The sequence below is a fragment of the Orcinus orca genome, chromosome 14 (genome assembly GCF_937001465.1).
Source record: "Orcinus orca chromosome 14, mOrcOrc1.1, whole genome shotgun sequence".
Lineage (NCBI taxonomy): Eukaryota > Metazoa > Chordata > Mammalia > Artiodactyla > Delphinidae > Orcinus > Orcinus orca.
Window position 1 is genome coordinate 58,447,789 of NC_064572.1, and position 16,820 is coordinate 58,464,608.

General features: G+C 38.9%; 1 protein-coding gene across 1 annotated transcript in view; it reads left to right on the forward strand.

Moving 5' to 3' along the window:
* Positions 1–16,820, forward strand: part of LOC101281073 (cytochrome P450 2C18) — a 70,878-nt gene that overhangs the window by 29,938 nt on the left and 24,120 nt on the right. Inside the window, 3 exon segments of the mRNA XM_049696887.1 lie at positions 4,615–4,770; positions 11,012–11,079; positions 11,844–11,862. Of these exon segments, the coding sequence (XP_049552844.1) occupies positions 4,615–4,770; positions 11,012–11,079; positions 11,844–11,862 (243 nt within the window).

The window sequence follows — 16,820 nt, forward strand, 5'->3', positions numbered from 1 at the left end:
CAGTTTCTGAGCACTTTTAGGACCTTGAAAAGAAATCCTGTATGCTTTAGGAGTCACCCCCTTTCCTCCCCAACCTCCCCAGCTCTAAACATTGCCAATCTACTTTCCATCCCTATAGATCTGCTCTTCTGGACATTTCATATTAATGCAATTATACAATATGTATAGTTCATACAATATGTATGATAACATCTTTTGTGTCTAGCTTCTTTCACTTAACAGTGTTTTCAAGGTTCATTGATGATGTATCATATATCAGTACGTCACTCTTTTAAATGGTTGAATGATATTTCAGTGTGGATATACCACATTTTATATATCTGTTTATTGGTTGATGGACATTTTGGTCGCGTCGCTTTTTGGTTATTATGAATAATGTTTCTCTGGACATTTGTGTACAGGTTTTTGTGTATACATATGTTTTAATTTCTCTTGGGTATATACCTAGTGGTAGAATTGTTGGGTCTATGATAAATTTATATTTAACCTTTGGAGGAAGTGTGGCAGATCAAAGGCTTAATGTAAGAGCTGAAACTATAAAACCCTTAGAAGAAAACTTATGCATAAAATTCCACCATTTTATATTCTCATCAGCAGTGTATGAAGGGTACAATTTATTCACATCCTTTACAGTACTTCTAATTATCTGTCCTTTTTTTTTTTTTTTTTTGCGGTACGCGGGCCTCTCACTGTTGTGGCCTCTCCCATTGCGGAGCACAGGCTCTGGACGCGCAGGCTCAGCAGCCATGGCTTATGGGCCCAGCCACTCCGCGGCATGTGGGATCTTCCCAGACCGGGGCACGAACCCATGTCCCCTGCATCGGCAGGCGGACTCTCAACCACTGCGCCACCAGGGAAGTCCTGTCTGTCCATTTGATTCTAGCCATCCTAGTAGGTGTGAAGTGGTCTTTCCTTGTGGTTTTGATTTGCATTTCCCTGATGGCTAATGATGTTGAGCATCTTTCATGTTCTTGTTGGCCATTTATGTATCTCTTTGGAAAAATGTCTATTTCAGTGCTTTGCCCATTTTTGAATTTGGCTATTATTTTTTAAAATTAATTTTTATTGGAGTATCGAGTAGAGTTCCCTGAGCTATATAGTAGGTTCTCATTAGTTATCTATTTTATACAGAGTATCAATAGTGTGTAAATGTCAATCCCAATCTCCCCATTCATCCCACCCCCCCTTTCCCCCCTTGGTGTCCATACATTTGTTCTCTACACCTGTGTCTCTATTTCTGCCTTGCAAATAAGATCATCTATACCATTTTCTAGATTCCACATATATGCGTTAATATACGATATTTGTTTTTCTCTTTCTGACTTACTTCACTATGTATGACAGTTTCTAGGTCCATCCACATGTCTACAAATGACCCAATTTCGTTCCTTTTTATGGATGAGTAATATTCCATTGTATATATACCACATCTACTTTATCCATTCCTCTGTTGATGGACATTTAGGTGGCTTCCAGGTCCTGGCTCTTGGAAATAGTGCTGCAGTGAACATTGGGGTGCATGTGTCTTTTTGAATTATGGTTTTCTCCTGGTATATGTCCAGGACTGGGATTGCTGGGTCATATGGTAGTTCTATTTTTAGTTTTTTAAGGAACCTCCATACTGTTCTCCATAGTGGCTGTATCCATTTACATTCCCACCAACAGTGCAAGAGGGTTCCCTTTTCTCCACACCCTCTCCAGCATTTATTGTTTGTAGATTTTTAAATGATGGCCATTCTGACGGGTGTGTGGTGATACCTTATTGTAGTTTTGGTTTGCATTTCTCTAATAATTAGTGATGTTGAGCATCGTTTCATGTGTTTGTTGGCCATCTGTATGTCTTCTTTGGACAAATGTCTATTTAGGTCTTCCACCCATTTTTGGATTTGGTTGTTTGTTTTTTTGATGTTGAGCTACATGAGCTGTTTGTATGTTTTGGAGATTAATCCTTTGTCAGTTGCTTCATTTGCAGATATTTTCTCCCATTCTAAGGGTTTTCTTTCGTCTTGTTTATGATTTCCTTTGCTGTGCAAAAGCTTTTAAGTTTAATTAGGTCCTATTTGTTTATTTCTGTTTTTATTTTTAAATTGTTGAGATGTAAGAGTTCTTCAGTGTTATAGATACAAGTGAGTGCCTTATCAGATATATAATTTGCAGACATTTTGTCCCATTTTATGGGTTGTCTTTTTACTTTATTTTTTAAATTTTTTATTTTTTGCAATACGCAGGCCTCTCACTGTTGTGGCCTCTCCCGTTGCAGAGCCCAGGCTCCGGACGCGCAGGCTCAGCAGCCATGACTCACGGGACTAGCTGCTCCGTTGCATGGGGATCTTCCCGGACCGGGGCACGAACCCTTGTCCCCTGCATCGGCAGGCGGACTCTCAACCACTGTATCACCAGAGAAGCCCTATTTTATTTTATTTTATATATTTTTTGGCCATGCCATGCAGGCATGTAGGATCTTAGTTCCTTGACCAGGGATTGAACCCGCGCCCCCTGCATAGGAAGTGTGGAGTCTTAACCACTGGACCACCAGGGAGTCCCTGTCCTTTTACTTTCTTGATAGTGTGTTTTGAAATTCAGAAGTTTTCGATTTCATGAAATCCAATTTATTAATCTTTTTCGTTGGTTGCCTGTGCTTTTGGTGTCATATCTAAGAAACTGTTATCTAATCCAAGGTCACAATGATTCCCTCCAAGTTTTCTTCAAATAGTTTTATAGTTTTAGCTCTTATATTTAGGTCTATGATCCATTTTAAATCAATTTTTGATAATAGTGTGAGGTATGGGTCCAACTTCATTTTTTTGCATGTGGGTGTCCATTTGTCCCAGCACCATTTGTTGAAAAGACTATTCTTTTCAGATAGAATGATCTTGGCAACTTTGTTGAAAATTAGTTATAGATGTGAAGGGTTTACTTTTGGACTCTCAGTTCTATTCCACTTGTCTATATATCTTGCTCTTTGCCAGTACCACACAATCTTGATTACCATAGCTTTATTGTAATTTTTAATATGGGAAGTGTGAGTCTTCCAATTTTGTTCTTCTTTCCAAGATTGTTCTATCTATTCTTGGTCACTTAAATTTCCACATGAATTTTAGGACAATCTCATCAGTTTCTGCAAAAAGCTAACAGTGATTTTGATATGGATCATGTTGAATCTGTAGGTCAGTTCGGGAGTAATGCCATCTTAAGAATACTAAGTCTTTCAATAGATGAACATGGGATGTATTTCCATGTATTTAGTTTTTCTTTAATTTCTTTCAGCAAGGTTTTGTACAGGCTAACTTATTTTTGATAGGCTATGTGTACATAACCACTGATGCTTCAAATTCACTTGAACAGATGGAAATAGTAATAATGGTTTATAAGAACTCTGCTCTCCTTCTTGGCCTCAGAGTAATTTTGAGTTGAAAAGGTTAGAAAACTGTGTGAAGTTGATGTTACCAATGAGGATGACTACTTTTATCTACCAAGTACAACTGTCGATAGGGTTGTCTATCTTAATGGTGTTGGATTACATAATATTGGGCATGCCACAGGTCATTTGGGGATTATAAGAGCCTTATTAAATTAGTGCTGGTCTAGAGGACTGGATAGGAAGAAATTATTTTTTGGTTTGTTAATGACCTCTGTAGTCATTATTTCAGATTGTCCCATTGTTATTTTCAATTTTGAATCACATATATCCCTCATCTAAACCAACCTTAGTTGTCCCTGTGAAGGGCTTTTACTCTCCCAACTTCTGACTTGTGAGAGCTTTATTCAGTCACTTCCTGACCCTTAGCATCTGCACTTGTTTCCTAGACCAAGTTGCCTATTGCCTCATATCTTGGAATACAGTAGTGGCCAGCCCCATTTTGTCTTTGTGAATCCATTCTCTTTCTCTATAATCTCTTCTAGGATGTGCTGCCATGTTAGTTTTTGCACATTTTCAACTTCATAATGGATCTCTAGGCAACACAGAATCCACATAAATTCTTCAGTGGGAGAAGAGAATTGCAAACTCTTCATTCTGTCTTATAATGGTTTTCAAAATATAGCTCTAATTTGCTCATTTCTATCAATTAAGATTGTGTTTGCCTACCAATAAGAAAAAAATTAACAAAGGCTTAAAGAAACAGTGGGCTTATTTATCTCACATAGAGGGAGTCTCATGTTGGGCAGTCCAGAGCTAGCCTTGAAGTATCATGGACTCAAGTGCCTTCCATTTTTCTTCAGCATTCTTAAGTATATAGGCTTCATCTTCATGCTCAGATACTCATGTTCCAAGATGACGTCTACACCACCTTCACCTTCACATCTGTGTTTTGAGTATGAAGAAAGAAAGGGAGAAACTGGCATCAGTAGGCCATTGGTAAGAAGTGTGTTGCTTGGCCAATGTAGCTGCAAAAGAGGCTTGGAATGAAATTTTTAGGCAAGCAAGGGAAAAGGAGTAGGTAGTGAAGATTGTGTCAGCCCAATCCACACACTTTGCCATACCGTACAGTTGTTGTTTTAATACTGCACTCCAGTGTCTAAGCTTGCTTAGCTTTATAACAATGTGTGTTATTTTGGATTGACTAATTATATATGCTGGCAAACTATCAGATAATTACATCAAATAATTCCTAGGAAAAGCACAATCAACAGATGGAGTTTACTTTTGAAAACTTGATAGCCACTGTAACTGATTTGTTTGGAGCTGGGACAGAGAAAACGAACACCACACTGAGATATGGGCTTCTCCTCCTGCTAAAGTGCCAAGAGGTCACAGGTATGAGCAAGATGGTGGGCAGAGTGAATTTCAGAGAAGATATTGGGTCCTCCATCTTATTTCTCTTAGAGAAGCTTTATTTTTGAAATTTCTGTGCCACCAGCTATAAGTTTAAAATTAAAATATTTTAAAAAGGTTAAAAGTGAGACAAATTTGTACAGTAGGGGAGAAGGACTGAGAAAAGTGAACACAGTGTGAGCAGTAGCAAAGGCTGTAAAGCTATGGATTTCATCAATAAAAAATTCTGGATAAGTGTCTGGACTTCATGGGAAGGGATTTGCAGCAGGCACAGCCAGCATAAATTGGCCTAGGATTGAATATTAGTTTTCTTAAGAAGAGTCCACTTTGAATGGTAGGTATGTTTTTGCAGAAATCTTTCCTTATTCTGAATATGCAGCATTCTAATGCTAGGGTAGGGGAGATGGGAACTATATTTGTTGAAGTATAGCATAAATTCTAGAAATTTGGTAAGAAAGGCTGAGAAAATTTCCACAGTCTGGGAAGTTCTTTACAAGGTTAGATTTAGAAAAAGATATATGCTATTTAGACAAAAGAAGTGCCTAAAGGAATTTTTTTCCCTTTTGAACAACTTTAATTTTTCCCATTTTATTGAGATATAATTAACAAATATAAATTTATATATTTAAGGTGTACAACATGATTTCATATTGCGAAATCAAATTGCAAAATGATTTCCACAATCAAGCTAATTAACTACTCTTAGCAAAGTTCAGGTAAACAATACAGCATTGTTAACTATGGTTGCCATGTTGTGTTGATACTTTAGATCCCCAGAACTTGTTCATATTATAACTGAAAGTTTGTACCCTTTGACCAACATCTCCCCATTTCCCCCACCCCAGCCTCTGACAACCATCCCTCCACTCTTTGTTTCTATGAGTTTGACTTTTTTATATTTTACATGTAAGTTAGATCATGCAGTATTTGTCTTTTTGTGTCTGGCTTACTTTTTCTTAGCATAATATCCTCCAGGTTCATTCACGTTGTTGCAAATGGCAGGATTTTCACCTTTATTGGCTGAATAATACTCTGTTGTATACATCATCTTTTCTTTATCTATTTATCCATCGATAGACACTTAGGTTGTTTCCATAAGTTGGCTATTGTGAATAATGTTGCAGTGAACATGGGAATGCAGATATCTCTTTGAGATACTGATTTCATTTCCTTTGGATATATATCCAGAAGTGAAATTGTTGGATCACATGGTAGTTCTGTTTTTGATTTTTTGAGGAACTTTTATGCTGTTTTCCATGATGGCTGTACCAGTTTACATTTCCATCAACAGTGTATAAGGGTTTCCTTTTTTCCACATCCTCACTAATACTAGTTATCTCTTGTCTTTTTGGTAATAGCCATACTAACAGGTGTATGGTGATATCTCATTTCCCTGATGTTGAATACCTTTTCGTATACCTGTTGGCCATTTGTACATCTTCTTTGGAAAAATGTTTATTCAGGTCTTTTACCCATTTTAATTGGGTTATTATTACTGATATTATTATTAGCTATTGAGTTGTTTGAGTTCCTTATATAATTTGGATATTAACACCTTGTCAGATATATTTCACAAATATTTTCTCCCATTCTGTAGGTTGCCTTTCATTTTGTTGACTGTTCCTTTTCCTGTGTAGAAGCTTTTTTATACTGATGTAGTCTTACTTGTTGATTTTTGCTTTTATTGCCTGTGTGTTTGGTGTCGTATCAAAAATTATTGCCAAGACCATGTCAAGGAACTTTTCCCCTATGTTTTTTACTAGGAGCTTTATGATTTGAGGTCTTACATTTAAGTCTTTAATCCATTTTGAATTAATTTTTATGAATGGTGTAAGATAAGGATCAAATTATATTCTTTTGTATGTATCCAGTTTTCCCAGCACCATTTATTGAAGAGACTATCATTTTCCCACTGTGTATTCTTGGCACCCTTGTCAAAGAGAGTGACTGTAGATACATGGATTTACAGATCTTTCTCAACTTACAATGGGGTTACATCCCAGTGAACCCATTTTAAGTTGAAAATGTTATATGTCAAAAATGTGCTTACTACATCTAACCTACTAAATAGCATAGTTTAGTTTAGCCTACCTTCAACATGCTTAGAGCACATACATTAGTCTATAGTTGGGCAAAATCACCTGCTACAAAGTTTATTTTATTATAAACATTGAATATCTCATGTAATTTATTGAATACTGTACTGAAAGTGAGAAACAGAATAGTTGTATGGGTACAGAATGTGGTTGTAAATGTATTGGTTGTTTATCCTCATGATTGCATGGCTGACTGGGAGCTGTGGCTTGCTGCTGCCGCCCAGCATTATGAGAGAGTATCATACTGCGTATTGCTAGTCTAAGAAAGGACAAAAATTCAAAATTCCAAGTACAGTTTCTACTCAATGCATATGGCTTTTCTACCATTGTAAAGTGGAAAAAACTGTAAATAGTACTGTCATAATTTGGGGACCATCTGTATTTCTGCTGTATTCATGATGTTCCATTGATCTATGTGTCTGTTTTTATGCCAGTATTCTACTGTTTTTATTACTGTATCTTTGTAATATAGTTTAAAATCAGAAAGTGTGGTACCTCCAGCTGTGTTTTTCTTTCTCAAGATTGGTTTGTTCAAAGTTTTTTTGTGGTTCCATATGAATTTTAAGATTCCTTTTTCTATTTCTGTGAAAATGTCATTAGAATTTTGATAAGGATTACATTGAATCAGTAGATTGCTTTAGGTAATGTGGACATTTAGAGAATATTTATTCTTCTAATCCATGACTGCAGGATATCTTTTTATTTGTGTTTCTTCCATTATTTTTAATCAGTGTTTTATAGTTTCTGATGTACAGATCTTTCACCTCTTTGGTCAAATTTATTACTAAGTGTTCTGTTCTTTTTGATGGTTTTATAAGTGGATTTTTTTTTTTTTTTTGCGGTATGCGGGCCTCTCACTGTTGTGGCCTCTCCCGTTGCGGAGCACAGGCTCTGGACACGCAGGCCCAGTGGCCATGGCTCACGGTCCCAGCCGCTCCGTGGCATGTGGGATCCTCCCGGACCGGGGCACGAACCCGTGTCCCCTGCATCGGCAGGTGGACTCTCAACCACTGCGCCACCGGGGAAGCCCTAAGTGGATTATTTTTATCATTTCTCTCTCAGATAGTTCATTGTTAGTATATAGAAACATAACTGATTTCTATACACTGAGTTGTATCTTGCTATTTTACTGAATTTGTTTATTAGTTCTAACAGTTTTTGGTGTAGTCTTTAGGATTTTCTACATATAAGATCCTATCATTGTAAATAGGGACAATTTAACTTCTTCCTTTACAAAATCGATGCCTTTATTTTTCTGGTCTAATTGCTTTGGCTAGGACTTCTAGTACTATGTTAAATAAAAGTGGGGAGAGTAGGCATCCTTGTCTGGTTCCTGATCTTAGAAGAATAGCTTATAGTAATATTAATCAAAGAATTATATTTGCTTAATTGGAATAATATCAGAAAACACCTTTTGATAAAAATCCATCAATGTTGGTATAAATGGGTTAAAATATTCTTTAATAAACTGAGAGTTAAAAGGTTCTGGCTCAAAAGAGCAGGAACAAAATGGTGGGGTCATAATTTCATGTACTATTTGTTTCCCACTCACACTGGATTAAAAACATCATGCTATACATTTCATTTGGTCTCCAATATTCATTAAAAATTATAAATGGTTTAAAATAAATACAATTATACAGCTAATATATTTTACCTCTTAAAAAAAAAGAATAGCTTATAGCATTTTACCTTTTTTTGGTTAACCATCCACTCTTCCCTTATTTATTTATTTTAAAATTAAATGCTTTATTGATGTAACATTGGTTTATAACATTATATATGTTCCATGTGTACAACATCACATTTTGTATACACTGCAGTGTGCTCACCACCAAAAGTTTAGTTTCCATCCGTTCACCATACAGTTGACCCCCTTTACCCATCTTGCCCTCCCTTCACCCTGCTTCCCTTCTGGTAACCACTACTCCGTTCTGTGTATCTATGTTTTTGTTTTTGTTTGTTTGTATACTCCACACGTGAATGGAACCATACAGTATTTGTCTTTCTCTGACTGGCTCATTTCACTTAGCATAATACCCTCAAGGTCTACCCATGTTGCAAATGACAAGATTTCTTTCTTTCCTTCCTTTCTCCCTCCCTCCCTCCTTCCTTCCTTCCTTCCTTCCTGTCTTTCTCTCTCTCTCTCTCTCTCTCTCTTTCACTAAGTAGTATTGCATTGTATGTATACCACATCATCTTTATCCAGTCATCTGTTTATGGCCACATAGGTTGTTTCCATATCTTTGCTATTTTAATGCTGCAGTGAACATAGGTGTGCATATATCTTTTTAAATTAGTGTTTTCATATTTTTTGTATAAATACCCAGAAATGAAACAGCTGGATCCTATAGTAGTTCTATTCTTAATTTCATTAGAAATCTCCATACTCTTTTCCATAGTGGCTGAACCAGTTTACATTTCCACCAACAGCATATGGGGATTTCTTTGTCATTGACTTTTGGCAGTTTTAATATAATGTGTCTTGGAGAAGGTCTTTTTGCATTGAGGTAATTAGGTGTTCTCTTAGCTTCATGCACTTATATATCCAGTTCCTTTCCCAGGTTTAGGAAGTTCTCAGTTATTATTTCTTTAAATGAACTCTCTGTTCCCTTCTCCCTCTCTTCTCCTTGTGGGATACCCATTATCCTTATGTTGTCCTTCCTAATGGATTCCAATAGTTCTATTAGAATTTCTTCAATTTTTTTTAACACCTTATTTCTCTCTCCTCTTCAACCAGAATCATGTCTAGATTTCTATCTTCAGGCTCCCTAATTCTCTCTTCCATGGGGTGCCCTATTTTCCAATGCTTTATAACAGCAGTCCCCAACCTTTTTGGCATCAGGAACGGGTTTCGTGGAAGACAGTTTTTCCACAAACGGGGGCAGTGGGTGATGGTTCAGGCAGTCATGTGAGCGATGGGGAGCGATGGGGATCGGCAGATGAAGCTTCGCTCACTGGCCCACCACTCACTTCCTGTTGTGCGGCCCGATTCCTAACAGGTGGCCCAGGGGTTGGGGACGCCTGCTTTATAATGTGTTGTTCATCTCATTTATTGCATGCTTCAGCTCCAGATTTTTTTTTTTTTAATGTTTCAGTCTCTTTGGTAGGGTATTCTTTCTATTCATTAATTTCATTCCTTAGCTCATTGAACTGCCTGTCTGAGTTTTGCTGTATCATGTTGAGTTTGAGTTTCTTCACCACAGCTGTCTTGAATTGTCTACCAATTAGATCTCAGTATTCTGTAATTTTCAGTTTGGCTTCTGGAGAATTTTTATGCCATTGTTACGATGGTGCTTGATGAGTTGTTCTTCTACTGGTGCATTTGAAGTAGCAAACACCTTTCTTCATTAGGTAAAGGTGTTTTATCTTTCTTTTAACCTGTTTCTAACAATTCAACAGGTTTGTAATTGGAGGCCTTTTTGTTTGTTTGTTTTCAGTAGATGACACTATAGCACAGGTTTTTGGTTTCTCTTACTTCAGCTGCCTCTGGCTATATTTGAAAATTGGCACTTTCCACCCCACTGCCTTTGTCAGAGGTGTTGTTCGGTGCCCTCATTGTCACTACTGATGCCTCATTGTCACTGGTGCCTTGCTGTTGCTGGTGTCACTGCTATTGCTGGCATTGCCGCCTGGGGCACCAGAACGGCAGGCACCTTGTCCAGGGTCGTCTGGGCTGTGGGCTTCACTGCTGAGGGGGGAGGGTGGGAGTTGGAGGGCAGTTGGAGCTATGGTCACCTCTGCTGCATTAGGGGCTTTCAGGTTCATGGGTGCTGCTGCTGTGGGCGGGAGGGTGGGGGTCCAGAGTTGCAAGTGCTTCCACAGCTGAAGGGACAGAGTCACAGGTCCTGCTGCCACTTCTTAGTTCCCTGTGGCTGTGGGTGCTGTTGTGACTGGGAGGTCAGAATTGTGTGTAATGCCCCCCCCCCCGCTACTCCTGGATTCTCTGGGGCTGTGGGCTTTGATGCCATGACTGGGTGCCAGGATCTCAGGCATTGCCTCACCTGTTCTCTCCATTCTGCCTCCTCTGTGTGTTCCAATCCACCCTCCTTTAAATGTAGAGACGTGTGGAATTCTCTGGCATCCTCATGTGTTGGGCAGAGTTCCCTTTGTTGAGTTATGGACGTTTAACTGGTTGTAGATTGAAGGTGGGGATAAAGGGAGTGTCTCACTCTGCTGTAATGCTGATGTCACTCCCCTCACCGTTGAGTATGTTAGCCCTGGGCTTGTCATATACGTTGAGATACATTCCTTTATTTTGTTGAGATACATTCCTTCTATACATAATTTGTTGGGAGGAGTTTTTATCATGAAAGGATGTTAAATTTTGACCAATGTTTTTTCTCCATCTATTAAGATGACAGTATGATTTTTATCCTTTATTCTATTAATGTGGTACATCATATTTATTGTTTTGCATATTTTGAACCACCCATATATCTCAAGGATAAATCCGGCTTAATCATGGTGTGTGATCTTTCTTTTTTTTTTTAATTTTTTAAAAAATTTATTTATTTATTTTTGGCTGTATTGGGTCCTTGCTGCTGTGCAGGGGCTCTCTCAAGTTGAGGCGAGCAGGGGCTATTCTTCATTGTGGTGCACTGGCCTCTCACTGCGGCGGCCTCTCTTGCTGCGGAGCACAGGCTCCAGGCACGTGGGCTTCAGCAGTTGTGGCTCACCGGCCCAGCAGCTGTGGCTCTCCAGCTCTAGAGCGCAGGCTCAGTAGTCGTGGCATATGGCTTAGTTTCTCCACGGCATGTGGGATCTTCCCGGATCAGGGCTCGAACCCACGTCCCCTGCATTGGCAGGCGGACTCTTAACCACTGCGCCACCAGGGAAGCCCAGTGTGTGATCCTTCTAATGTGCTCTTGTATTCAGGTTGCTAGCATTGTGTTGAGAATTTTTGCATCTATGTTCATCAGGAATATTGGCCTGTGATTTTCTTTTTTTGTACTTATGTCACACTTAAAAAGCAATTTTATTATTCCAGAAGTCTTGAGTCCAGAAAAATGGTATTTGCCATAAGAATTTCCTTTCAGGGCAATAGCTTTAACTTTTATGAACAATTTTTTTAAAAATTAAAAAAAAATCTTTAAGCAAATTATGTCTTTCTGGGTCAGAACCCCATTGAAATGATGATAAATTAATTACAAATGAGAGTTATTCCTGAAGAGTCAGGAGATCTCATGTAGGAAAATGGAGGTTTCAGAGAGGGTGCTGGGCACAAGGTTTAGAAAACATCTATTTCAAAATGGACTAGGTGGATAAAGCAGTTGGGAGAGGAGACACCAAGAACAAAAGAGAAATGATAAATTGAGGCTTCCCAGTAATTAGAAAATTAATTACTAATAGTTTGAAACATCTGCCTGAGCATTTGCAATAAGTCTAAATTGGCATCTAAAAATTAGGAATTGAAATACATGTTAAAAGACCAAGAATGTACAAAAGAGTCAACATAATCATAGTTGTCTTAGTCATAATGATATAAACAATGAATAGTGATATAATAAAAAATTGTGATATAAATATATTGTGGAAAATTGAGTGAGGGGAAGTTGTGTGTGTGTGTGTGTGTGTGTGTGTGTGTGTGTGTGTGTGTGTGTGTCTGTGTCTGTTTGTGGGTACTTATTTTGTATGGGGTGGTGGTTGAGATGTAAACCCTCATCTCACTTATCAGAAAGTCATTATACATTGTCTAAAAATGGATAAATCAGGAAATAAAAGTAGTAATTTTTAAAATAAATTTATCTGTTTTTTATTTTTGGCTGCATTGAGTCTTCATTGCTATGTGCAGGCTTTCTCTAGTTGTGGCGAGTGGGGGCTACTCTTCATTGCGGTGCGAGGGCTTCTCATTGCGGTGGCTTCTCTTGTTGCAGAACATGGGCTCTAGGCATGCGGGCTCAGTAGTTGTGGCTCGTGGGCTCTAGAGCGCAGGCTCAGTAGTTGTAGCACACGGGCTTAGTTGCTCCACGGCATGTGGGAACTTCCCGGACCAGGGCTCGAACCCATGTCGCCTGCATGAGCAGGCGGATTCTTAACCACTGAGCCACCAGGGAAGTCCCTAAATTATTTTAATTAAAAAATCAAGATCCACTGGATGCTTGTCATTGGGTAAAAAAAGAAGAAAGTGGTAAGTGGCATAAATGTATATAGGATTATCTGCCTGATATGCATAATATCTCTGGAAGGTATATAACTAGTTGGTGGGAATGGTTGTTTTTGGAAAGTCTAAATAAATTTGTGTAGTTAGATGGGAAGGAGACTTACCTTTTACCATACGTGCTTTTTGTGACTTAATGTATTCCTCTGTTTTGTACTTGAGGTATAAGTTATATAGAAGAAAAATCACCTTTCTAAGTGTAGAGTCTAAAGAGTTTTGATCAGTATGTGAAGTTATGTAACTACCACCACAACTAAGATATCAAACATTTTCATCATCTCAAAGAGTTTCCTTATTCTCCTTTTGCAAACAATCCATTTCCCCCAGTTCTTGCCCTTGGTAACCGCTGATCTGCTTTTGGTCCTACAGTTTTGCCTTTTCAGGAGTGCAGTATAATGTGACATAAATGAAATAACTTGTAATCAATATATGCCTTTATCTCTTTTTTATGTGGCAGAATATGTTTGAGATTCATCCTTGTTATTGCATATATCAATGGATTATTCCTTCTTTATCGATGAGTGGATATCATGTGGAGTGCCACAAATTGTTTATTCATTCACTAATTGATGGATATTTGGGTTGCTTCTAGTTTTGGGCTATTTGAATAAAGATGCTTTAAACATTTGATACAGGTTTTTGTGTGGACATAAATTTTCATTTCTTTTGGGTAAATACTGAGGAGTGGGAGTTTAAAGTTAAATGTTTAACTTTATTTAAAGTTTAAATAAGTTAAATGTTTATTTAAAGTTTAACTTTATTTTAAAAACCCACCAAACTGTTTTATAATACGGCTGTGACATTTTTCCCTCCTACTAGCAATATATGAAAGTTCCAATTGCTGGAGGTAGGTACCCTCCAACACTTGCCGTTGTTAGTGTTCTTAAATTTTATTTCATTTTATTTTTAATTTATTATTTCTTTTTTTTTTTTTTTTTTTTTTTTTGCATTACGCGGGCCTCTCACTGTTGTGGCCTCTCCCGTTGCGAAGCACAGGCTCTGGACGCGCAGGCTCAGCGGCCATGGCTCACGGGCCCAGCCGCTCCGCGGCACGTGGGATCTTCCCGGACCGGGGCACGAACCCGTGTCCCCTGCATCGGCAGGCGGACTCCCAACCACTGCGCCACCAGGGAAGCCCTTAATTTATTATTTCTTATTTATGGCCTCTGCCCTATTTTTTGTTTTGTTTCTGGTATTTATCGGCATTCCTCCAGCCAGATCACCTCGTTCTACCAAAACAATCCAATACGTTTTGAAAACCATTCTGGAGGGGCTGTTCTTGGGTGGTGGTGGGAAAGGGAGTTTTGGCCAGAACGATATTGACTGGTAGGGAAAACAAAAAAATCAGAAAAACACCAAACCAAGTACACGCCTCTCCCCACATACACACCTGTATTTATGTACCCGCACACATGGCCGGCCAAGCCGGCCCTTGGGGGCTTTGAACAATCATCTCAACGCCTCTTTCCGTTTCTCTTGTCCTGAGTATGGGTAGGGGCGAAAGGGGAGATACATCAGATCTGTAAATATTTTTAAAGCGAAAAAAATAAAACATTTAAAGCATCGTTGTTAACTTTGGTGGAACTAATTGTCTGTTGTGCTAACGCTGGAGGTTTTCTCGCTTTTCCGTGTAAGGACTTGCAGGCGCGTCAGATGTCTGGCTCGCCCCACGTGGAAGGTGGGGCGGGGATCAGGGGTTAAAGGTCGGGGCCTTGGCGCCGCCCCGGGAAGCCGCACCCCTTTCCGCTCGCTGGTGGTACCCATAGTTCCTGAGCGGGCTGAGGCTCAGCCTGGCTGGAATCCAGCTCCAGATCCCGCGCAGACTGGGTCAGACGGCGGGTGGAGGCAGGCCTCACTGCTGAAGCGGTGGTCTCTCCGAACACGCTTTTTTGCAGCACAGGGAGTGCCTAGGGGTTGGCGGCAGCGAGGCGCCGTGCGACGTGGTCCAACCTGTGACACGAGCCTCCCCTCCGAGGGCGCAGGGCAGGTGGGGCGGTGCTGCCTGGACCAGGTATAGCGCCCGACTTGCTCATCCCCAATCCTGGCGCGAAGAGCCTGGCAGCTCCGGAGCCGGTGGCAGAGTTGCGGGTCCCGCGCGGCGCGGGAACTGGGGGCGGAAAGACGGCCCTTCGCCTGAAGCGTCTTGAGGCCGGAGACTAGGCAAAGAAAGCTCGAGAGGCAAAGGCTCCTCCCCACACTGTTGTGTTGTTTACGGTTTGCATTGTGCTGTCTAAGAGGCCGGAACCCGGGCAAGCACGTGGCCGCTGGCCCTGAATGGAACCAGGGTGCGCCGTCTGCGTGCCCACCGACTTCCGCGCCCCAACACTTGCCGCCGCACCCTCTAAATTTTAGACACTGAAGTGGTTGTGTAGTGATATCTCATTTTGTTTTACTTCTATTTTCTCGGTGAGTAATGATATTTGGCTTCTTTTCATGTGTTGATTGGCCATTCGTATGTGTTCACTGATAGTGTTGCTCAAAGTCCTATTTTTTATTGAGTTTGCTTTATTTAATTATTGCAGTTCTTTATATATTTCGTATGCAATCCCTTTGTCATGTCTCAGTGTTGCACATGTTTACTCCCGGTTTGTGTCTTTTTCTTTCTTTTTTTGGTTTCTAAGAATGTCCTTCAAGGAGCAGAAGTTTAAAAAAAAAAAAAAGCATAGTTTAAAATGTTTATGAAGTCCAGTTTATCGATTATTTCTCTTATGAGTTGGGCTTTTGTGTCATATTTATTTTCCAGCACATGCTATCAAATATTTATGCTTTTCTTTTTCAAGTTTTATACTTTTAGCGTTTATATTTAACTCTATGATCCATTTAAAGTTCATTTTTACTTATGGAGTGAAGTAATGGTCATATTTCATTTCTTTTCTGTATGGTTATCTACTTGTCCCAGCACCATTTGCTGAAAATATACCTGCTTTTAAAATCTTAAAGTAACATTTTCCAGTATTATTTGTTTTAAAATATGCAAGGCAATAATTTTAAAAACAAAATTATAGACCTTAAATACGATAAACTTAAGGGGTGCAATTACCCCCAATTTTGAATTTAAAAGGTTTTAAAATTTAAATAGTATTTAAACGTACAATGGCTATATATATATAATATATGAAATACATATGAAATTGTGTATATATCTATATTGTAACTACCTGTCTGTCTGTCATCTGTCTATCACACTTAACACCTAAATACTTCAGTATGTATCTTCTAAGAACAAATGAACAAGGACTTTATCTACATAACAATAAAAGCATTCACACTAAAGGAATTATCATCTGTACAATATTTTTTTCTAATATATATATACTATAATTACATTTTCTCAATTATCCTAAAATATCTTGTGTAGCTTTTTTTGAGGGGGCATCTAGTGTCCAATCAAGGAACAAGTATTTAATTTGATTATCTGCCCCTTTACTCCCCTGTTATCAAGAACAGTTCCTTTTCCTATGTTTATTTCATTTTAATACACTGACAATTTCTAAGAGTCCAGGACAATTGTCATGTTAAACGTTCCTCAGTCTGGCTTTATGTGATTGTTTTCTTGAGATTAGATTCCAGTTGTGTGTATTTGACAAGAAAATTACTTAGGTGATGTTGTGTATGTCCCACTGCATCACATTTCGGCTGAAGACATGTAATGTCAGCTTATCCCGTTATGGGTGATGCTAAGGTGATCACTTATTAAGGAGAAATCTGCCATATCTCTCCATTGCTGAGATTCTGTTTTCATAGGTAATTAATTAAAAATCTATGGCATGGTACTTTAAGACCTTGTGAA